The sequence below is a fragment of the Rhinopithecus roxellana genome, chromosome 21 (assembly GCF_007565055.1).
Source record: "Rhinopithecus roxellana isolate Shanxi Qingling chromosome 21, ASM756505v1, whole genome shotgun sequence".
Taxonomy (NCBI): domain Eukaryota; kingdom Metazoa; phylum Chordata; class Mammalia; order Primates; family Cercopithecidae; genus Rhinopithecus; species Rhinopithecus roxellana.
In genome coordinates, this window is record NC_044569.1 from 16,216,333 (window position 1) to 16,240,988 (window position 24,656).

At 43.1% G+C, this 24,656-nt stretch overlaps 2 protein-coding genes across 2 annotated transcripts in view; both read right to left on the reverse strand.

The window, feature by feature from the left end:
* Positions 1 to 4,667: 4,667 nt before the first annotated feature.
* ZSCAN30 (zinc finger and SCAN domain containing 30) overlaps positions 4,668 to 24,656 on the reverse strand; it is a 35,396-nt gene continuing 15,407 nt past the window's right edge. Inside the window, 4 exon segments of the mRNA XM_030925776.1 lie at positions 4,668 to 7,333; positions 7,335 to 8,005; positions 17,416 to 17,554; positions 17,842 to 18,352. Coding sequence (XP_030781636.1) covers positions 7,073 to 7,333; positions 7,335 to 8,005; positions 17,416 to 17,554; positions 17,842 to 18,249 — 1,479 coding nt within the window. The 5' untranslated portion in view covers positions 18,250 to 18,352 and the 3' untranslated portion in view covers positions 4,668 to 7,072.
* Positions 21,472 to 22,724, reverse strand: LOC115895464 (protein enabled homolog). Its single transcript, XM_030925777.1, has 2 exons — positions 22,459 to 22,724; positions 21,472 to 22,258 (listed from the first exon to the last, which is right to left on the reverse strand). The coding sequence occupies exons 1-2, from the start codon at positions 22,618 to 22,620 to the stop codon at positions 22,013 to 22,015; spliced, it is 408 nt and encodes a 135-aa protein (XP_030781637.1). The 5' UTR covers positions 22,621 to 22,724; the 3' UTR covers positions 21,472 to 22,012.

Genomic DNA, 24,656 nt, shown 5'->3' on the forward strand with positions numbered 1-24,656 from the left:
CTCTCCCTGCCTCTACCCCTTCTCTGCTTTTCTGGGGGAGGGGCAAGAACCCTGACCCCTTCTCTCCCTGTCTCCTTCTCTCCTTTTCTGGGGGAGGGGCAAGCACCCCAACCCCTTCTCTCCCTGTCTCTACCCCTTCTCTGCTTTTCTGGGGGAGGGGCAAGAACCCCAACCTCTTATTTTTGTGCCCCCCTCTTATTTTTGTACCCTGACCTCTTATTTTTGTGCCCCCTCTTATTTTTGTGCCCTGATCTCTTATTTTTACACCCCAATACCTTATTTCTGCTCCCCGACCCCTTTCCTGCTTTTCTGGAGGGCAAGAACCCCCAAACTCCTTCTCTCTGTGTCTCTACTCTCTCTTTTCTCTGGGCTTGCCTCCTTCACCATGGGCAACCTTCCACCCTCCATTCTTCTTCTCTGTAGCCTGTGTTCTCAAGAATTTAAAACCTCTTCAACTCACACCTGATCTAAAACCTAAATGCCTTATTTTCTTCTACAATGTCGCTTGACCCCAATACAAACTCAACAGTAGTTCCAAATAGCCAGAAAACATCACTTTCGATTTTTCCATCCTACAAGATCTAAATAATTCTTGTCGTAAAATGGGCAAACGGTCTGAGGTGCCTGACATCCAGGCATTCTTTTGTACATCGGTCCCTCCCTAGTCTCTGTTCCCAATGCAACTCGTCCCAAATCTTCCTTCTTTCCCTCCCACCTGTCCCCTCAGTCCCAACCCCAAGCGTTGCTGAGTCTTTCTAATCTTCCTTTCTACAGACCCATCTGATCTCTTCCCTCCTCGCCAGGCCAAGCTAGGTCCCAATTTTTCCTCAGACTCTGCTCCCCCACCTTATAATCCTTTTATCACCTCCCCTCCTCACACCCGGTCTGGCTTACAGTTCGTTCCATGACTAGCCCTCCCCAACCTGCCCAGCAATTTCCTCTTTAAAAAAGTGGCTAGAGCTAAAGGCACAGTCAAGGTTAATGTTCCTTTTCCTTTATTCGACCTCTCCCAAATCAGTTAGCATTTGGGCTCTTTTTCATCCAATATGAAAAACTTAGCCCAGTTCATGGCCTGTTTAGCAGCACCCTGAGGTGCTTCTCAGCCCTAGACCCTGAAAGGTCAGAAGGCCAACTTATTCTCAATATGCATTTTATTTTATTACCCAGTTTGCTCCTGACATTAAATAAAGCTCCAAAAATTAAATTCCAGCCCTCAAACCCCACAACAGGACTTAATGAACCTCACCTTCAAGGTGTACAATAATAGAGGCAGCCAAGTAGCAACTTATTTCTGAGTTGCAATTCCTTGTCTCTACTGTGAGACAAACCCCAGCCACATCTCCAGCACACAACTCCAAACGCCTGAACCGCAGCTGCCAGGGGATCCTCCAGAGCCTCCTCCCCCAGGAGCTTGCTACAAGTGCTGGAATCTGGCTACTAGGCCAAGGAATGCTGGCAGCCCGGGAGTCCTCCTAAGCCATGTCCCATCTGTGCGGGACCCCACTGGAAATCGGACTGTTCAACTCGCCCAGCGGCCACTCCCAGAGCGCCTGGAGCTCTGGCCCAAGGCTCTCTGACTCCTTTCCAGACCTTCTCGGCTTAGCGGCTGAAGATTGACGCTGCCCCATCGCCTCGAAGCCTCCTGGACCATCAACAGATGCTTTGGGCAACTCTTACAGTGGAGGGTAAGTCCGTCCCCTTCTTAATCAATACAGAGGCTACCCACTCCACATTACCTTCTTTTCAAGGGCCTGTTTCCCTTGCCTCCATAACTGTTGTAGGTATTGACGGCCAGGCTTCTAAACCTCTAAATTATCTGCTTCCCTGACTATTCCTAGGCTACAGCCAGACCTCATTGCTGCCTTTTCCCCCAGTTCAAAGCCTCCTTTGCATCTTCCTCTTGTATCCCCCCACCTTAACCCACAAGTATAGGACATCTCTTCTCCTTCCCTGGCAACCGAACACATGCCTATTACTATCCCATTAAAACCCAATCACTCTTACCCCGCTCAATGCCAATATCCCATCCCGCAGCACACTTTAAAAGGATCAAAGCCTGTTATCACTTGCCTGCTACAGCATGGCCTTTTAATGTCTGTAAACTCCCCTTACAATTCCCCCATTTTACCTGTCCTAAAACCAGACAAGCCTTACAGGTTAATTCAAGATCTCTGCGCCTTATCAACCAAATTGTTTTGCCTATCCACCCTGTGGTGCCAAACCCATATACTCTCCTATCCTCAATACCTCCCTCCACAACCCATTATTCTGTTCTGGATCTCAAACATACTTTCTTTACTATTCCTTTACACTCTTCATCCCAGCGTCTCTTCGCTTTCACTTGGACTGACCCTGACACCCATCAGGCTCAGCAAATTACCTAGGCTGTACTGCTGCAAGTCCTCACGGACAGCCCCCATTACTTCAGTCAAGTCTAAATTTCTTCCTCATCTGTTACCTATCTCGGCATAATTCTCATAAATACACACTTACTCTCCCTGCTGATTGTGTCCGGCTAATCTCCCAAACCCCAATCCCTTCTACAAAACAACTCCCTTCCTTCCTAGGCATGGTTAGTGCAGACAGAATTCTTACACAAGAGCCGGGACCGCGTCCTGTAGCCTTTCTGTACAAACGACCTTACTGTTTTAGCCTAGCCTTCACGTCTGTGCGCAGCGGCTGCCACTGCTTTAATACTGTTAGAGGCCCTAAAAACTATGCTCAACTCTCTACAGTGATCATAACTTCCAAAATCTATTTTCTTCCCCCAACCATCGCTCAGGACAATGCTTATGCTGATAAGTTAGCTAAAAAAGCAGCTAGCGTTCCAACTTCTATCCCTCATGGCAGTTTTCCTGCTTCACATCGGCCACTCCCACCTACTGCCCTGCTGAAACTTCCACCTATCAATCTCTTCACACACAAGGCAAATGGTTATTAGACCAAGGAAGATATCTCCTTCCAGCCTCACAGGCCCATTCTGTTCTGTCATCATTTCATAACCTCTTCCATGTAAGTTACAAGCCGCTAGCCTGCCTCTTAGAACCTCTCATTTCCTTTCCATCCTAGAAATCTATCCTCAAGGAGATCACTTCTCAGTGTTCCATCTGCTATTCTACTACCCCTCAGGGATTGTTCAGGCCCCCTCCCTTTCCTACACATCAGGCTCAGGGATTTGCCCCTGCCCAGGACTGGTAAATTGACTTTTCTCACATGTCCCGAGTCAGAAAACTAAAATATCTCTTAGGCTGGGTAGACACTTTCACTGGATGGGTAGAGGCCTTTCCCACAGGGTCTGAGAAGGCCACCGCGGTCATATCAGACATAATTCCTCGGTTTGGCCTTCTTACCTCTATATAGTCTGATAACGGACCAGCCTTTAATAGTCAAATCACCCAAGCACTTTCTCAGGCTCTTGTTATTCAGTGAAACCTTTATATCTTTTACTGTCCTCAATCTTCAGGAAAGGTAGAATGGACTAATGGTCTTTTAAAAACACACCTCACTAAGCTCAGTCGCCAACTTAAAAAGGACTAGTCAATACTTTTGCCACTTTCCTTTCTCAGAATTCAGGCCTGTCCTCGGAATGCTACAGGTTCCAGCCCATTCGAGCTCCTGTGTGGACACTCCTTTTTATTAAGACCCAGTCTCATTCCAGACACCAGAACAACTTGAACTGCACCCCAAAAACTTAAGAGCCTAAAAACTCACCAACCAAGCAAGTAATTATGCTGAACCCCCTTAGGCTCTCTCTAATTAGATGTCTTAGGTCCTCTCAATTCTTAGTCCTTTAATACCTGTTTTCTCTCCTTCTCTTACCTTGTGTCTTCCATTTAGTTTTTTAATTCATACAAAACTGCATCCAGGCCACCACCAATCATTCTATACGACAAGTGTTTCTTCTAACGACCCCACAATATCACCCCTTACCACAAAATCTTCCTTTAGCTTAATCTCTCCCACTCTAGGTTCCCACGCTGCCCCTAATCCCGCTTGAAGCAGCCCTGAGAAACATCGCCCATTCTCTCTCCATACCACCCCCCAAAAATTTTTGCTGCCCCATCACTTCAACACTATTTTGTTTTATTTTTCTTATTAATATAAGAAGGCAGGAATGTCAGGCCTCTGAGCCCAAGCCAAGCCATCACATCCCCTGTGACTTGCACATATATGCCCAGATGGCCTGAAGTAACTGAAGAATCACAAAAGAAGTGCAAATGCCCTGCCTTGCCTTAACTGATGACATTCCACCACAAAAGAAGTGAAAATGGCCGGTCCTTGCCTTAAGCGATGACATTATCTTGTGAAATTCCTTTTCCTGGCTCATCCTGGCTCAAAAAGCTCCCCCACTGAGCACCTTGTGACCCCCACTCCTGCCCGCCACAGAACCCCCCTTTCACTGTAATTTTCCTTTACCTACCCAAATCCTGTAAGATGGCCCTACCCTTATCTCCCTTCGCTGACTCTCTTTTTGGACTCAGCCCGCCTGCACCCAGGTGAAATAAACAGCCATGTTGCTCACACAAAGCCTGTTTGGTGGTCTCTTCACACGGACGCACATGACAACCAACTCCTCTGTCTTCTTCCCACAACCTCTTCCCCATCGTCCTAGCATTATCTCCGTTCATATTATCGTTACCTATTCCTGAATGAATAATTTCAAAGCAAACTTTTAAAACTCAACTTTTATTACAATACATCTTGCATTACATTCTAATACTAAATGGCTGAAGTATATACTCAAAGTATAAATTCTGAAATTAGTTACCAAAAATCATTTACTAAACAATAGTTTAACTAAAAATACTAGGATTGGGAAAAATAAACACTAATAGAAAGTACTCCAAAATGTTAACAATGTTTCTATGGGCAATGGGATTGGGGGTGATTTACAGTTTCTCATTTTCTGTATTACCAACACTTAAAACAATTCACAATCAGGAGAAAAACCTATTAAATGATATTTAAAACATTAAATCTGATTGTCACCTATAGAAAAAGGCAACTCACTATCCATTTGAAGGATCCCTTTAGACTTCTGATCGACCTCATACGATAACTGCACGACCTCTAGACACAAAGAGGCTGAATTGTCCCCCCCAATTTCACCTCCCCTATTACGCACAACAGCAGTGATATAGTTTGGCTCTGTGTCCCCACCCAAATCTCCAATTGTAATCCCCAGGGGTTGAGGGAAGGTCCTGGAGGGAGGTGATTGGTTCATGGGGGCAGATTTCCCCCTTGCTGTTCTCATGATAGTGAGTGAATTCTTATGAGATCTGGTTGTTTGATAAGTGCCTGGCATTTCCCCTGCACTCTCTCTCGCCACCTTGTGAAGACGGTGCCTGCTTTCCCTTCTCCTTCCACCATGATTTAAGTGTCCTGAGGCCTCCCCAGCCCTACAGAACTGTGAGTCAATTAAACCTCTTTTATTTATAAATTACCCAGTCTCAGGTAGTATCTTTATAGCACTGTGAAAATGGACTAATACAAGCAGTGATCACCAATTCTTTTTTAGAAATGACATTATCTAGAAGGATATCTTAGAAGAGGAATCAAACTTTCTCTTAGGTATTAATTGCCCTCAGCCACTGTGGGTTAATTAAAACTGCCAAAATAAAAATTAACAGAGAGAGTTACAGGCAGAGGTTATAGCCCATACAATGGCATGAAGATAAGATAGGATCTAGAGACACCCCTTCATCAGGACTCTTCTGTCAAGCAGGAATTAGTTGTCATAAAGCCTGGCTCAGAATCCCCATGTGTTGGTTTCGCTCTTCCTACTTAATAATCACTGAGTTAGGGAGCCTATCCTAGACCCAGAATGACCTGTGAGACCCTGAAATGCTCAGAATTAGTGTGGTGAAAGACTCTGGTGCATCTTATGGGAAAAGGTATATATACACACAGGGAAAGAATGCATATCAGACACTAGAGAGACAGTGGGGACTGGAGTGTTTGTGTCCCATGGCTCTGGGACTCGCAAAGTGGGAAGCATAAAGGAACGCAGTGATCTGCCTTTCCAGGCTCCACTATTTCCCATTCCCTGCCCCCTCCCCTCCTTACCAGGCTTGCAGACCCTGAGCTATTATACTTGAGGGCAATAAATATTTGTTGAATTACTCCCTCAGATTCCTTTTTTAAAAAATTAGGTCTATGACAATTTCTGCAGTAGAGAAGAGTCTTGATGGAGTGCCTCCAGATCCTGTTCTTCTCTTCTCCCCTGCCCTTGCTACCTTCTACCCACCTTTACATCTAACTGAGATACCATCATATCCAGGAAGTCTTTAGTGACTGATTCTCATGACCAGGTGTAGGTATCCCTGCCATGTACTTTGATGGAAACCCACATTTTTCCTACCAAAGCACTTACCACACTTTACTGTAATTACTGTTTAGTATATATGCATGTCCTATTAGCCCTTAACTCTGGGAGGGCAATGACCATGTCTACCTCAATGCCTAGCACATAGCAGGTGCTCAATAAACAAGTAGACCTGAATTAACCTCAGCAGGAAGCTCAAGATTGAGAACTGGCAAGGGGACAGAATGAGGCACCATTCCTCGGGTACTATTTAACTGCCTCAGACACTATTTAATCGCGTAATTCAGTATTTTCACAACCTCTTAATTCAACATTTCAGATAGCTGAGTAACTCTCAGCACATGCCTCCACCTGCCAAAATACAAATGCTCTTGCCAGGCATATTTGCCATCTTATAAGAAGCTCTTTCAGGATCTCTGCCCCAATCCTGGCATTACTGTTAAGGTGCCCAACAGAAATTATATCTGAGGTGGCAGAGAGTGAAGGGGATATTGATGAGTCTCATCCAGAAATGGGTCAGGCATTTCAAGGAAATATCTACCATTCTTTTTGAAGAAGACTTGGGTAAAATTTTTCTTCCATTTACACTTCAATAATCATAACAAACATCTTTGTGTGGATGTCTTCTTATAGTACCAAACTGGGCTGAAAGGACAAAAGTCCTGCTCTCAGGAAACTTCTCTGTGGAGTCTCACCCCTACAGTGAACTCCTTGCATTTCACAATTGTACAACTCTTACCCACAGAGTTAAACTCTGGTGTGTGTTCTCTGATGCTGCATAAGGCCTGACCTATGCCTAAATGTTTTTCTACATTCACTACATTCATAAGGCTTCTCTCCAGTGTGAATTCTCTGGTGCTGGGTGAGGGCTGAGCTCTGATTGAAGGATTTTCCACATTCATTACATTCATAAGGTTTCTCTCCAGTGTGAATTCTTTGATGTTCAATAAGGATAGAGCTCCTACCAAAAGCCTTACCACACTCAATACATTCATAGCCTTTATCTCCAGGTGTGAATTTTCTTATGCTGAATAAGGGCTGAGCTCCGGCTGAAGGCTTTCCCACATTCTCCACATTCATAAGGCTTCTCTCCAGTGTGGATTCTCCGATGCCTGATGAGCTCTGAACTGCCCCTGAAGGCTTTTCCACATTCACAACATTCATAGGGTTTTTCACCACTATGAATTCTCTGATGTCTAACAAGGTCTGAGCTCAAACTGAAGGCTTTGCCACATTCTTTACATGCATAAGGTCTCTCTCCAGTATGAACTCTCTGATGTCTAATCAGCTTTGAGCTCTGGCAAAAGGCCTTCCCACAGTCAAAGCACTCATAGAGCTTTTCCCCAGTGTGAACTCTCTGTTGTGTAATATCATTTGTATTCATACTGAAACTTCCTTCACTCTCATGAGATTCAAGGACACTGTGTTCTGTGGGGATTCTTCTGTTGAAGGTTGCCAGACTGATATGTCTGTCCTGGGAAGGAAGCTCACTGATTTTGTTCCCTGCAGCATTTCCCTTTCGCTTCTTAGAGTTGTCCAGACCTCCCAAAGCTTCTTCAGCTATCTGTTCGGAAGGTGTTTTTCCAGGAAGTTTTCCTGGAGATATCATGGCAGCTGAGGCTACACATTCAACAATTTCTTGCTTTGCCATCAACACTTTGCCAGCCACCATCTTGCTATCTAAAAATGTAAATAGAAAGTGCAAGTATCATTTATTTCCCATGACAGAAGAAAGGAAACTGTCGAAGCAGGAACACAAAATAAACCCAATGAAATAGGTATTTACCTGCTAGAAAACAGTTCTCAAAACTAGATTCCCAATCTAGAATTCAGAGAAGGGACCTAGGGTAGCAAAATATGACACCCTCAGAGAGTAAGGTACACAAATAAATGAATTAGTATTGGAGAAGAGGGATGGTGAACAAGGAAATACATTAGTTAGAGGGAATGGTGACAAACAGGAATATGGATGATAAACCAGGAAGCTGGGAGACAGTCTTGGGTTAGAGAAGATACATTTTTAGGTAATGAGATAATCGGAAAAAAAAATTAAAAGGAATGATCAGGATAAAGAAAGATATCTAAGAGTCTTAAATCTGTGGTCTTCTAGCAATGTAGGAGAGCAGAAGATATGATTAGGAAATGCTTTGGGAGTTAGCACTGAACAGAGGTAGGTGAGCAGGAACTAGAAAGCATTAAGGTGATTTCAGATTCTGATAGGTTCCAAATGAATCAAATAATTATAAGCAAATGGAGTAAGACACAGACCCAGAGAAAAGAAATACAGGTTCCTGACTCATTCTCAGGTCAGGTGGGAATTTTTTTTACCATTAAAAAAATTTTTCACCTAAATCATCCATGGGATACAAAAGAATCTTATAGTTTTACTTTTTAAAATGTGTAAGTGTCAAAGAAGGGGATGGAGACAACTCCTTCCTTGAACATTTATACAAAAAAACATGACTGCCCAGAGCCAAACCTTCTGGCTCTCATAAAACATGCCCCATCTCTAGTAGTCTCCTGTTATGAGTTACTGGAATTCTTTCTAGATAACTACAGTAACTCATAATAGAAGGCTACTAGAGATGGGGTAAATTATATCAGCCATCTACTAGTTATATCTAGAGATTTCTAGTAACTAGAAGTGGCTGATATAACTTGAATTATTTTATTCTGAAAAATACATCTTCCCAAAAGTCCTCTAAATGTATATGCATTTTACAGATCAGGAAACTGAGGCTCAGAGAAGTTAAGTGAGGCCATAGAATTAATAATTGTTAAGAGTTTGGATTCAAATAAACATTCTCAGCATCAAAGCTTACAATCTTTATGCTATCTGCCTTCCCTATTGGAAGGATGCAGGGCTATAGTTGCACTGAAACAAAATATTACTTAAAAATCATCTAAATTTGGCTTTGGAAAAGCATTATGCTTTTATATAAAAATGAATGCCTATTTCTGATATTGTGTTCACACTTCAAACACAACAATAAAGCACCACAGTTGATACCTGATCAAAGCAGAGGGCTGTCTGGCTTCTCGTTTCCCCATTCCTTACCAGGAATTAAACACAGACAACATCACCTCTAAAATTCGTACTGTCCTTGGATTTTACATAGAAATTTAAATTATTCATGGTTTCATTTATTTAAAAAGAAAACATTTATCAAAAATATACTTGCATACAATAGAAGCATAAAAATTAAAAGTACCAAATAGGTTAAAGTCAGAGACCAGACAACCTAATGAGAAATTTTCTGAAATTAATAACTAGGTCAAATTATTAACAGTATCAATTATAGGGTATAAAGTGGCAATATAATTGTGTAGGGACAAAATTAAGGGCAATGAAAATTAGAAAAGCAATGTAACTTCTGGTATTTAAATATATCTTCAAATTCTATAACTACATGAAGTCAAATTATGAGACCAGAGAAAAACTTTGCCCTCAGATGTATACATCAGGAAGACATCAAGATTTTTATTTGTTCAACTATACATTTATTATTATATTTAAAAAATTGGAATAAATAACTAGAGTAATTCTTAGAAAAGACAAATAGAGATTACAAGTAGAGGCTGGGCATGGTGGCTCACACCTGTAATCCCAGTACTTTTGGAGGCTGAGGCAGGCAGATCACTTGAGGCCAGGGGAGTTCAAAACCAACCTGGCCAACATGGCAAAACCCCGTCTCTACTAAAAATATAAAAAATTAGCCAGGCATGGTGGTGCACGCCTGTAACCCAGCTACTTGGGAGGCTGAGGCACAAAAATCACTTGAACCAGGGACGTGGAGGTTGCAGTGAACCAAGATCACACCACTGCACGACAGAACAAGACTGTCTCAAAAAGAAAACAACAAAAAAAAAAGATTATAATAAGAAATGGTCACTTGATTATTTAGAAATACTTGCATAGAGATAACCCAATTAATATCACCCAAGAATGAAAACTAATTCGTAATCAGGTCCAAGTCTGGAGGCTGGAAGGTGGGGTACAGATTTACAGGAGGCTCTTTGGAGGAGAAATAAGGCATAGGTATCTCTGTTAGAAGAGCTTTTCTGTTTTTGTTGTTGTTTGTTTGTTTGTTTTTGAAACCGAGTCTTGCTCTGTCACTCAGGCTGGAGTTCAGTGGTACAATTATCAGTCACTGCAGCCTTGAAATCCTGGACTCAAGGGGTCCTCCCACCTCAGTCTCCCCAGTAACTAAGAGTACAGGTGCGCATCATTGCATACAGTTAATTTTTAAATTTTTTTTGTAGACACGGGGTCTTGCCATGTTGCCCAGACTGGTCTTGAACTCCTGGGCTCAAGCAATCCTCTTGCCTCAGCCTCCCAAATTGCTGGGACTATAGGCACGAGCCCCTACACCCAGCTAGCTTTTCTGTTTAACACACCTCCTGTTTTTCCTACTTGTTCTCTGGGGTGGCTCCTCAGTGAGTTCTGCCAGCTCAGCAGTTCAGTGAGCAATTCCACCCCATTTAGTTTAAAATCCTTTTAACTAGGGATGTGGCCTTCAGTTGCATATTGACGAGTATGCTTTTAGCCTTAATGCTATGTCAGCGATGCTGCACTGCCCACCCCGTTCCCCTTTACCAATATGATGCCTCCTTCCCTCAGCCACTGTGAATGTTGGCTCCTCCAATGATCTGAATGTCTGTGTCTCCTCAAAATTCATATGTTGAAGTCCTAACCCCCAAGGTGATAGTATTAGGAAGTGCGGCCATTTGTAAGGTGACTAGGTCATGAGGGCTTAGTGACCTTATAAAATAGGCCATAGGGTGCTCATTTGCTCCTTCCACCACGTGAGGACACAGTGAAAAGGTGCCATCCATGAGAAAGTGGGACCTCACCAAATACCAAATCTGCTAGCATCTGGAACTTCTCAGCCTCCAGAACTGTGAGAAGTAAATCCATGTTGTTTACAAGCCACTCAGTGGATAGTATTTTGTTATAGCAGTCCTAACTGATTAAGACAGTTCCTAACTATACAGAGGTGCCTCCTTCTGTGGAGAATTACCCTGGCTGATGAGAGCCACTTGGCCCAGGAAGTAACTTCCACCCTCATTGCCCCATCTCTGCCTCAAGAAGAGACAACTCTGCAGTGCAATTATGCTTCAGCGGCCCATGAAATGCTCCAAGAATTAGACCAAGGCTAGACTGTAACTGAGACCACATCATTGCTTGCTCTTTTCCCTTCCTAATCCTGCTTTTCTCCCTCTGTTACAGATTTTTCCTGAAGAACACATCCTCAATAAATCACCTGCACCCAAATCTCCATCTCAGGCTCTACTTATGGCAAGGCATACTATGAGGCTAGTGAAGCACCTACAAGAAACTTATAACTCAAGGTTGTAAAAATGGCATGGTGACTCTTACAATCATATCACAGTGGGACCCTCCAGCAATTTAACCCTCATGACCTAGGTGAAAGCTGTAAAAGGATCCACATTAATTCTTCAGAGGCAGGGCTAAGACATTCAAGACTGAAAAGAGACCAGCATAAGTAGACTTAACAGGAACCCAGTCAAGGCCATTCATGGCCATGGGACCATGCATAAATGGAGGATGAGTAAATTTCGCTAAGTCCAAGGACATCGGAAAGATAGAACCACTATTACTGATAAGGTGACTGAATCAACAACATACTGCCACTATGAAGTAATAAGCAAATAAAAAGTTAAAAAATGTAACAGATAACAGTTGGAGGGTGAATATATTTTAAATCAATCAGATCCTCATTAGAGTATTTTGTCTTGATCCCAAAACTTCAGATGAATGTGGAGAAACTGAAGTATGTACAGAGAAAAATGGCAAGATATCCAGACAAAGAAAACACAGATGGGATCAGAGGGAGTGAGAGACTTAGTTAAAACAAGGTCAGGGGGCTGCGCACAGTGGCTCATGCCTGTAATCCCAGCACTTTGGGAGGCCAAGGCGGGTGAATAACAAGGTCAGGAGTTCGAGAACAGTCTGACCAATATGGTGAAACCCCGTCTCTACTAAAAAAACAAAAATTAGCCAGGCATGGTGGCAGGCACCTGCAGTCCCAGCTACTAGGGAGGCTGAGGCCAGAGAATTGCCTGAACCGAGGAGGTGGAGGTTGCAGTGGGCCGAGATTGCGCCACTGCACTCTAGCCTGGATGACAGAGCAAGACTCCGTCTCAAAAAAGAAAAAAAAAGGTCAAAGTGCAGTGTGCTGACTGCATTCAAGTACAGATTGTGTTTTATGAGGACTCTGTAAACTAAAGAAAGTGGATTATGAATAAATTAAAGCTGGGAGTATTTCATATGGACATAAGAACTTCAATATAGTATGTTTGCTAGGGCTTCCATAACAAAATACCACAGAATGGGTGGTAAACAATAGAAATCTCTTTTTTCACAATTCTAGAGGCTAGAAGTCCAAGATCAATGTGTCAGCAGGTTTGGTTTCTTCTCTCTCCTTGACTTGCAGATGATGACCACCTTCTTCTTTTGTTGTTGTTGTTGAGACAGTCTCATTCTGTCACCCAGGTTGGAGTGCAGTGGCGCAATCTCAGCTCACTGCAACCTCCATCTTCCAGGCTCAGGTGATCCTCCTGTCTCAGCCTCCCAAGTAGCTGGGACTATAGGCATGCACCACCATGCCCAGCTAATTTTTGTGTTTTTAATAAAGACAGAGTTTCACAGTGGTCTCAAAACTCCTGACCTCAAGTAATCTGCCTGCCTCAACCTCCTGAAGTGCTGGGATTACAGGCATAAGCCACCGCACCTGGCCACAGTTGGCCACTTTCTTGCTAGGTCCTCACAAGATCATCCCTTGATCTGTGTTGTGTCCTAATCTCCTTTTCTTTTAAGGACATCAATTATTTTGGATTAAGGCCAACCCTAATGACTCCATTTTAACCTTTATAAAGGCCCTATCTCTAAAAAAAAGCAATCATACTCTAAGGTTCTGGCTGGGGGTTAGAGCCTCAACATATGAATTTTGGAGGGACACAACTCATCCCATAACAAATACCAATACGAAAAAGCCCAAGAAGCACTTACCACAGTCTCTGTTCCTTAAGATCTTAAAAAAAAGAAGGTAAAAATAATCTACTTAAATGATTTCGACATTTACCTGATTTAAGGCAGGGGACTTGATAAGATGAATTTTCTGTTTTAAAAATTTAAGTTCCAGGATACATGTGCAGGATGTGCAGGTTTGTTACATAGGTAAACATGTGCCATGGTGGTTTGCTGCACCTATCAACCCATCACCTAGGTATTAAGCCCCACATGCATTAGATATTTATCCTGATGCTTTCTCTCCCACCCCCCAGGCCCCAGTGTGTGTTGTTCCCATCCCAGTTTCCATGTGTTCTCATTGTTCAGCTCCCACTTACAAGTGAGAACACGTGGTGTTTGGTTTTCTGTTCCTGTGTTAGTTTGCCGAGGATAATGGCTTCAGGCTCCATCTATGTCCCTGCAAAGGACATGATCTCATTCCTGTTTATGGCTGCACAGTATTCAATGGTGTATACATACCACATTTTCTTTATCTAGTCTATCACTGGTGGGCATGAGTTGATTCCATGTCTTTGCTATTGTGAGTAGTGCTGCAATGAACATACGTATGCATGTATCTTTATAATAGGATAATTTATATTCCTTTGAGTATATACCCAGTAATGGGATTGCTGGGTCAAATGGTATTTCTGGTTCTAGGTCTTTGAGGAATTGCCACACTGTCTTCCACAATGGTTGAACTAATTTATATTCCCACCAACACTGTAAAAGTGTTCCTACTTCTCCACAGCATTGCCAGCATCTGTTGTTTCTTGACTTTTTAATAATCGCCATTCTGACTGCTGAGATTGTTTCTCATTGTGGTCTTGATTTGCGTTTCTCTAATGATCAGTGATGTTGAGCTATTTTTTATATTTTTTGGTGTATAAATGTCTTCTTTTGAGGTCTCTGTTCATGTCCTTTGCCCACTTTTTAATGGGGTTTTTTCTTGTAAATTTGTTTAAGTTTCTTATAGATCCTGGATATTAGACCTTTGTCAGATGGACAGATTGCAAAAATTTTCTCCCATTCATAGGTTGTCTCTTCACTTTGATAATAGTTTCTTTTGTTGTGCAGAAGCTCTTTAGTATAATTACATCCCATTTGTCAATTTTTGCTTCTGTTGCAATTGCTTTTGACATTTTCATCATGAAATCTTTGCCCATGCCTATGTCCTGAATGGTATTGCCTAGATTTTTTTTCTAGGGATTTTTTTTTTTTTTTTTTTTTTTGAGATGGAGTCTCACTCTGTCACCCAAGCTGGAGTGCAGTGGCCGGATCTCAGCTCACTGCAAGCTCCGCCTCCCAGGTTCACGCCATTCTCCTGCCTCAGCCTCCCGAGTAGCTGGGACTACAGGCGCCCGCCACCGCGCCCGGCTAGTTTTTTGTACTTTTTAGTAGAGACGGGGTTTCCCCGTGTTAGCCAGGATGGTCTCGATCTCCTGACCTCGTGATCCGCCCGCCTCGGCCTCCCAAAGTGCTGGGATTACAGGCTTGAGCCACCGCGCCCGGCCTTCTAGGGATTTTATAGTTTTGGGTTTTACGTTTAAGTCTTTAGTCCGTGTTAATTTTTCTATAAGGTGTTAAGGAGGGATCCAGTTTCAATTTTCTGCATATGGCTAGCCAGTTTTCCCAGCACCATTTATCAAATAGGTAATCCTTTCCCCATTGCTTGTTTTTGTCAGGTTTGTCAAATATCAAATGGTTGTAGATGTGCTGTCTTATTTCTCAGACCTCTATTCTGTTCCATTGGTCTATGTGTCTGTTTTTGTACCAGTACCATGCTGTTTCGGTTATAGTAGCCTTGCTGTACAGATTGCAGGCAGGTGGCATGATGCCGCCAGTTTTGTTCTTTTTGCTTAGGATTGTCTTGGCTATAAGGGCTTTTTTTTGTTCCATATGAATTTTAAAGTATTTTTTTTTTCTAATTCTGTGAAGAATGTCAATGGTAGTTTAATGGGAATAGCATTGAATCTATAAATAACTTTGGGCAGTATGGCCATTTTCATGATATTGATTCTTCCTATCCATGAGCATGGAATGTTTCTCCATTTGTGTCCTCTCTGATTTTCTTGAGCAGCAGTCTGTAGTTCTTCTTGAAGAGGCCCTTCACTTCCCTTGTTAGCTGTATTCCTAGGTATTTTATTCTCTTTGTAGCAATTGTGAATGGGAGTTAATCATGATTTGGCTCTCTGGTTGTCTATTGTTGTACAGGTGTGCAGTACGGACATAGAGATATAGGAATATCTGAATATAAGAATGCTTGTGATTTCTGCACATTAATTTCGTATCCTGAGACTTTGCTGCAATTGCTTCTTGGTTTAAGAAGCTTTGGGGCTGAGACGATAGGGTTTTCTAGACATCGGATCATGTCATCTGCAAACAGAGACAGCTTGATTTCCTCGAGATGAATTTTCAAAACCCGTTTTAATGTAGCACCTGCTTGGTGCAGAAGATACTTAAGAGGGCCTGCTTGGCTAATGGTAGTATCAGGGTATGATGCCTGGGGAAGGCTGGGAGGGAGTTTCCCAGAAGAATTCAATGGATGGAAGATATGGATTCCTTTGGTGAACTGCTGAGGTCCAGTGTCTGGCCCTTGGGCTTATGTCCTCATATACCTAATTATATCATCATACAAAAAATAGATTTATTTCTTGGGGTAGACTCTTATTAACTAAGCCCGTGAAACTCAGTAATAAGAAAAGAATGAGAATTAATGAGAAATGTAACCATCACATGGACCAGACTGAACAAATGCATTTTCTTATTACAGCTAAGCTTCATGGGATTAATAAGATTGCTTGGTGAAGATGAAATCAGAAGGGTAGTCAGATATAACAAAAGATTAATGAGAACAAGATGGTATGCCTGATATATCTGCTGCCCATAAGGATGATTTTGCCAATAACATAATCAAAGTCCTTTCAGTTCTAATCCCTGGCATCTGTGACAGCTATCAATTTATTGCCTCAGTTTTAAATCTACCCTTCATTGCCCTGTCTGTGATACTGGATTATTTGCCAGCTGGCATGATGTGAGCTTTATCAATAGAGGGGGTTGCAGAGGAACTGGAAGAAAGGGCTTTTCTTTCTGGTTCTGGCATGTTCTTTGTGTTTGTTTCTGTAGCACATGGGACACCCAGCAGTGCACACCCCAGTGAGTTCCAAAGGCCCCATCCCTATGGGTAGCTTCCCAGCAAGTTCTGTACCAGGTCAGCTCCCCATGGGGAGCGTCTATTACTGCAGAGTGTGGCTCCTTAGTGAGTTCCGCTAGCTCAGCACTGTAGGAGCATCTCCATTCAGTGGGCTGTGGCTGTGCCCTCTCCAACAAGTCCTGGATCTCAGACCTGGCAGGAAAGGGGAGGTTGTGGCACCCTCCTGCAGATTGGTTCTTACCTTGGATGTTCTGCCTCAGCCCTAGAGACACTCTATATCTGTTATTCCTGTATTCTTTTGAGTTTGACTTTTTGTTATAACACTTAGTAGTTAACAATTCTTAATATTAAACTTTCCCTGTTTAAGTGATTATGTGGTTTCTATTACTGATATAGTATTCATCTCCATCTCAGGGACTATCTTGCCAATGAAACCAAAATTAAATAACAGAATACTGAGCTTTGAATATTATGGATATTTAGCCAGGCATGGTGGTGTACAACTGTAGTCCTAGCTACACTGGAGGCTGAGGCAGGAGGATCACTTGAACCCAGGGGTTCAAGGCTGCTGCAGTGAGCTGTGGTTGCACCACTGCACTCCAGCCTGGGTGATAGAGTGAGATCCCATCTTAAAAAAAAAAAAAGAAAAAGAAAAAGAAAAAGAAAAAAAATTTGGGGGTATTAGAGAATTTTACTAAAGACTTTAATTCTTAACCCAAAGTTATAAATGATACTGGAATTTCAGATTCTAGGCAGAGCCTAAGGAAGAATATTTCTAGGCAAAGAAGGCTTTCTACAATACTTAGTGATAGCCACAAGTGGCTGTCATTAAGAAAATGAACCGTGCCACAGATGATAGCTCTCACCTCCATCATCAACCCCAAATGGACTGGGGCTTCTCACCTCTCTCCTGGAAAGCCTGCGACTGCTGAGTCTCACTCTTGAACTGGTTCTCTAAGGGCTGCACCGGGCTATTCAGAGACTTCGCTGCTCCTGTGGATGTCATTTCCTGCCAGAACATTTCTTGGTCATGAGTTGTGTCCTAGGAGTAATCAAGTACCAGCACTATCATTCTGAGCATACACAAGCAGAAAACTCCTAGATCAACAGTGCAGGACAGGAAGAATCAAAAACGCATTCAAATGATTAGAGAGAAAAAAACAGGACTTAAGAGCCCTAGTGACTTGAACCCAATGAGTGAATAATTAATAACACAAAAGAAAGAAACTATAATTATCTGAGAGCTGAGTCAATGCCCCAGCCATAATTATGGCTTCCCCATTAACTTACAATAGATCAAACAAACGAACAAAAATGTCTACTTCTTACCTGTTGCCTTGGCTCCTCCAGTTCTTTTTCCAGCTCCTCCAGCATAGTCACGGCTTCCTCTCCATTCTCTGGCCGATGCTCTCGCACCCAAGCTTGCAGCTCCTCAGGAAGGATGGCAAGGAACTGCTCCAACATCAGCAGCTCCAGGATCTGCTCCTTGGAGTGCACCTCCGGCCTCAACCACTGACAGCAAAGCTCTCGCAGCCGACTCAGAGCCTCCCGAGGGCCAGTGGAGTCAGAGTAACTAAACTGCCTGAACTTCTGCCGAAATACCTCTTGGCTCCAGGGGTTTCCCTCAAGGCCAAAGTCCTGGCCCAAAACATAATTTTCTTCTTCAACCTTGACAATTAGAAGTCCTTCCTGTTCTTCTGGAGCATGGTAGGCCAAGACTGTGGCCTCTCCTGACATTCTGGGCAGAGACAGTCTGAAAAGGCTGCCCAGGTGAGGCAGGGAGGAGATGGAGATTTGCGTCTGAGAGATTCCTTCTGAATTCCAACTCCTCAGGATGCTCCTGAGGGTAGACAATGGTCACGTTACACAGGGAAAATAGGTACTTGGAATAGAAACACAGGTTTTTGAAGGCCAGTTGCCAGGGAGCATAGTGCTATAAAGAAAACTGATTAACAGGGCACTTCCACATAAATGATACATTTATAGATGACTCAGGATTTTTTCAGGATATGAAAGAAAAATGTTAGTATAGCCAAAATCAATTTGGCCTTTACTAACACTATTAGGAACAACATTAGGGATAATAAAATAGTGCTTATAGATTATAGAAAGCAAGAAAAACACTACAGTATATGGTTACATCTCAAAAATAACCACCATTTTATTAAGCACTAGCTGGATACTTAACATAAATTTTATACGCTTTTCCTAACAACTCTATAAGGACAATCAAAATTATGCCCATTTTCCTAACGAGGCTACTGAGTCATAAGTTGACCAAAGACAGCCAGCCAGTGAGCAGCAGAAGTGGGCTGTGCAACCAAAGTTTTTAGATCTTTCTATTATGCTATGGGGCATCCCAAAAGAAGGGAACTCACACTTAATAAACACCTACTATGGGCCAAGCATTATTTGTAAAAAATACTATTTTACTGGAGCTTGACAATAACACCATGAGGTATTACCACCTCAATTTTACAGATGAGGAAACCAAGGTTCTTAAAAGCCAAGTTTTGTCCAAGACTACAAACTGGTAAATAGCAAAATCAAGACATGAACCCAGGTTGCTCAACTCTACAGTACTTGCTCTTTTTACTTCTTTTTATTACAGAATGGGTTGATGCCCAGGACAATCTTGGTTGATACTAAATTAGAAATGACGGCAAAAATGTTAGGAAGGGATCATTGAGAATGGGCAAGGTGAATGTAGAAACAAGGAAAAATTATTCTTGACTTTTAAGTCACAAGGTTCTGAAACAGTACAAAGAAAAATGTATTATTTCAACAAATACTTCAGCATTTACTGTGTGCTAGATAGTGTACTAAAGAGCAGTCTCAGAATTAAAAGATCTGTACCAAAGGACTCTTGGTTTATTATGGGAAAACAACAGGTAAACACAGTGATAAATCCAAGGCAAAAGACAAAAAGATGGGAGATTTGACAGGACTTGACACACTGTATAAGGGTTTGGAAGAGAGAGGGGTCAAGGACTCAAGTTTGTGGCTGGCCCTTGTGACTAAAGGATGATGGTGCTATTTGCTGAGCTATTCATTAAGAAAGTTAGGTCTGAGACGCCTACAAAGCAGCATCTCCTAAGCTGTGCTTTGCCAGATATTAATAGATTTTTCATACACATCTAAACACAAGAAACCTGGGGATACTTCTCCTCTTAATTTTTTAGTGTAAAATACTAGAGACCAAGCGCAGTGGCTCATGCCTGTAATCCCAGCATTTTGGGAGGCCAAAGGCAGGAGAATCACTTGAGTCCAGAAGTTTGAGACCAGCCTGGGCAACATCGTAAGATCCCATCCCCACAAAACATTTAAAAATTAGCCAGGTGTAGTGGCATTCACCTGTGGTCCCAGCTACTCAGGAGGCTGAGTTGGGAGGACTGCTTGAGACTGGGAGGTCGAGGCTATAGTGAGCATGATTGCTTTACTGAACTCCAGCCTAAGTGAGAGTGAGACCCCATCCCTATTAAAAAAAAAAAAATACTACACACATTTTTTTAGTTCTTATTATGTGACAATAGACATTTTAAAAATTTCGTATCTTACTCTGAGCAGGGTAATAGGAAAATAAAAGTTTTTTAATGAAATTTTGTGACAACCAATGCATTGTCAGATCTGTGCATGGATGTGTACATAGCATTTCTCAAGAGCTACATCACATTAATGTATGTTCTTCAGTTAGTGACCATTAGTCTATGTTATGTACCTTGCCTTTTAAATTCAATATATGTTATATTATTCAATTTTATTGTAAATATTATGCCTCACCAACTAGTCATCCATGGGTATGTGGCTGAGGGAGATCTTGGTCATAAAGACTTGACCTCTGCTCCTTCCCTATCTCCTTCAGAGGTCCAGCCTCACTACATCAGTCCATCAGGTGAGCCGTAAGTCCTCTACTGTCACTCTCTGCTTTCCTCCTAGGCCACCTCATTCTAACCTTCGGTTACCATCCAGTCTAGACCTCCTATCTGAACTCCTGACCTATTACCCACAGTTCTTCACTCCCACCATAACTACTCTTGAATTTCTCAAAAGGACCTCAAACTCCGCACATGCATAACCAACTCGTGATTCTTCCCATCCTAAACCTACTCCTCTGCCAGGGGTCCCTCTCAAGAAGCAGGAACGTCCATTTGGCTGCATAGCCAGAAACGTGGAAGCATCCCTAACATGGTCCTTTCCCCCACCTCCTTCCTTCCTTTAAATCCTGTTGATTTTACTTTCTCTTCAAGAATCTGCTCTTCCCCATCTTGCAACCATCTTCATCCCAGCAACTATCCTGTCACATTGCACAAGAACTCACCGACTGCTCCCCACATTCACTCAGTCCCCATCAGTCTGTTATCTACATTGTAACCACAGTGATCTTTACAGATTGTAAATCTGATCACATTCTTCTGACCAGTTTTTTTGAAAGTAAAAACAAAAACCTTCTAGCCAACGTGAGCTTAGGTACAGCCCTTCCCTTGGGAGAAAGTCAGTCCCCAGTGCTAGTCCAAGCAATCCAGATGGAAACTCTAGGGTACTTTTGGACAATCCTGACTGTAGCAGCATCACTGCTATTATAATGTATCTGCATTATAATGTAACAGATACTATAATGTATCTGTTTGCTTAATTGTAATAGAAAACGCTGAGGCTTCATTACAGAGTCAGGCCCTGTCTACCTGCTTTAAGTGTCTTATTTCATCTTCAGAGCACTCTACGGTGTAAGTTCAACTGTTCAGTTGAAGACGAGAGAAGTTATGTAATTTGTTCCAGGTCATGTAGCTTATAAGTGACGTAGTCTGGACTGTTTAGAAACCAAATAATCTGACTCCAGAGTCCTTACTTAGACGCCTACTCTGCTCAAATGGCTTTTCACATCTGGACTCCCCACCAAATCAAAGAGCCCTTCAGAAGAGGGCCTTTATTTTTCTCACATTTGATATTTGAGTGCCTATTTGTGCAGGTATTTGTGCCAGGTGCTGACCAAAGAGTTACGAACAAGACAGCGTCTTTGCCATTACAGAACTTAAAAATAGTAGAGAGAGGCAGACGTTAAACAGAAAGCATTACCTAATTTAATTGTGACAAAAATTACAAAGGGGAAGGCAGGTGTTCCCAGAGTGACTGAGAAAGGATCTAGCCCAGACTCGGGGAGTCAAGAGGAAGGCCGAGACCCGTCTCAAAAGCGCTGCGTGAGAAGTGGCAGGAAGGAGCCCACTGGCGCGTGTCAGACTCCTGAGCCTGCAACCCGACACAGGACACGCTGGGTAAGCGCCTGAGGCGTCAGCTGACCGAAAAGGCGGGTGGCTGAGTGGGCAAGTGGAAACGGATGGCGGGATTGACCTACGGAGCGGCTGGCAGGGCCCCAGACACAGCCGAGGCCCGGCCTGTGGCCGAGGGGTCAAAGATAGGCGGCGCGGAGGCCTGATGCGGGATAGGGGCGGTTTTGGGAAACAGCCAGGACCGCCCTGCTAAATAGCCCCACTCACCCTTCACTCTACCGGCGGTGGGAAGCACCCACCCCCGGGAGGGAGACCGGCGGTGGCAAGCACCCACCCCCGGGAGGGAGAACAACGCCCTGCCGCACGCGCGCCGGAAGTAGGGGCGGGGGGGGGGGACGCCCCTCTAGGATCCCGGAGGACCGCAACTCTATGGCGGGCGCGGATCGAGTCTCGCGAGTACTGGCGCGGGTCCGGCTCAGACCTGGCGGGGACATCGCAGAATCCAAACGGTTGACGCGCTGCTGAAAGGGTGGGGAGCATAAGATACATATTAAATATAATTATATATTCGATTTTTTAAAATATATAAAAGTATACGTATATATCCAAACATATTTTTCCTCGTTCTGTCGCAGGTTGGTATACCATAGAGAAAATACCATCGAGAAAATAAACACCGAGAACCCATGATCTCTACATTCTGAGAGGAAGAGGAGCTGACCACGCTCATCGCAGACGTGCTGACTGCGAAGACTACAGTCCTAGGAGCTGCGGGAGGGCTGGGGCGGGGACGGGTCCTGCCCAGGAATGCCGAGGACGCCAGGTGTTGCGGAGGGGTCCGGGTGGGGTGCGGGGCAGAAGAAGCTCGTAGGAATTTCGTCATGGACTCTGCCCTCGAGCTGCGCCTGGCAGCGTGCTGGATGCTGACACAGCAGGAGGAACGCCACGGGTTTCCCGCGTAGGAAGCGGCAGGAGCCAAGGCACAGGGGGGCGGGGTTCAGGGCAAGCTCGGAATTGGCCCATCTTGGCTGGCCAGAAACTAGGCCAAGGGGCTGGTTAGAGTAAGTTAGGTTGTGGAGAGTGTCAAATACCAGGCTCACGCGTTAGCAATGCATTGAATCATCAGTGCAGGCTATTCACATATAACATGGCTAGAACGGTGTTCAGGGCGGTGTCTGTACCGTATAGAGTGGATTAAAGGGCAAAAGAGATGAAAGAATAAAGGTGACACATGAATTTAGCAAAATGTAATAATCTGTGAAAATATGATTGAAAATAGGGCAATGATGACATCACCAAGGGAGGTCTTTTGGAAAATAAACGGGATTGTGAAATAGTAACGTTTTGGAATGGGGGAGGAAAAGGAGTTCGAGAAGAGGAGCTACTTACGGAGCGGCCAGATGGTTCAAACATCATAAAAGCAGCAGTGTTTCAGGAGAGGGAACAGGTGACTAGCAGATGCTGCAGAGAGCCGAAAGAGGGTGAGAACTAAGCTGATGGTGGAATTAGGGGGAATGACAGAGGAGGGCAAGAGAGAGAGATGTTACCTGTGGACTCTCCTTTCCAGTGGTTCAGAAGAGTTGGTAAGACTGAAAATAGACAATCATCTCTTTTGAGAATTGTGATACTGCAAGAAAGGAAAAAGGATATTGGTTGAACTAAGCAACCGAATTTAAAGTATTCTTTTTTTCAAGGGTAGTGGACAGCTAATTTCTAGAAAAGAAAAGGTAAAGTTTAGTAGGCACTAGAAATTGAAGATGGAAGAAAAGAGATACCGCTGATGGGGAGGGAATGAGACCAGATAGGCTTGTGAAGTTGTTTGTCTCAGAAAAGAAGGAAGTGATTTGTTCCTGAATAGGAGGAAAGGGGAGGGTGAGTGAGGACAGAAATACTGCAAGAGAGAAGAGAGAAGTTGAAGATGTTTGTGTCAGATGATTCAGACCACAAAGGTGGTACAGTTCAGCCAGATTTTGAAGAATGTTACGACGGCCAATGACTGGAAGAGACGACTTCAAGTTATGTTCTGTATCTACCATCCAATATGGAAGCCATTAGCCATACATGGCTATGTGTAGGAAAGCAGCCTGTTGCCTGACAAAGTAATGCCATCTTGAAGTGAAACATCATAATAACCAGTGTTTGACTCTTGCATACCAAGGCATTCCCCCAGCAAGGTCAAGAAACAATGCCTATAACATAGATAACCCCTCATAAAGAAACAATATCTGTAGCATAGAAACCCCCTCATAAAGATCCTGATCTAATTTTCCCACTGGTCAGAGTTTTGCAAGAGGGTCTCAGACATGACCAGCTGCACATGTTTTACCAAAAAAAAAAGCTTGCTATAGAAAGAATCATTCCTGCAGGGCAGGTATGGGGATCCACCATCTTAAGTCCCTTCGTCCCTACCAAATGTTTCCTTCTGAGAAACTGCATTTGTCAGCTCAACCTCTGGGAGTAGGTTTACATATACTTGCTCATTTGATATATGGCTGATAGGAACTGAGGAAGTAAAATTTTCATTTCATTGAATTTTAATTAATTTACATTTAAATTGCGACATGGGATTAGTGGTTCCATACTGGACAGTGAAGCTAGCCTATACTGGTGAAAAAGAACCCAATGAGTGAAATCAACAAAGTAAACATTAGCAGTTTCTAATGAAGCAGATAAAATAATGAGTGGCCAAAAAAAAAAAAAAAAAAAAAAGACTGTAAAATTGTCTTCTAGGTAAAAAGCCCATAAGGTTTATATACAGAACATACTCAATTTGTTCATTCCCTTAAAGGATCTAGCAACTCACTTTTTAATGTAAGTACTCAATTTCCCCATTTTTAATGAACAGGTGAATACCAATATTTGCTAACACTGTGGGGTGGGGAGGGGAGAGTGATATATACCTAAGAAAATTAGCGACTT

Bases quoted from the DNA above. Each gene is read 5' to 3' on its own strand.
- LOC115895464 (XM_030925777.1), bottom strand. From the start codon at position 22,620: ATGACGAAATTCCTACGAGCTTCTTCTGCCCCGCACCCCACCCGGACC. The intron at 22,259-22,458 runs GTCAGCTCCTCT...CCACCCTTTCAG, and splicing joins GCACGTCTGCGATGAGCGTG to CAGCGCGTCAACCGTTTGGA.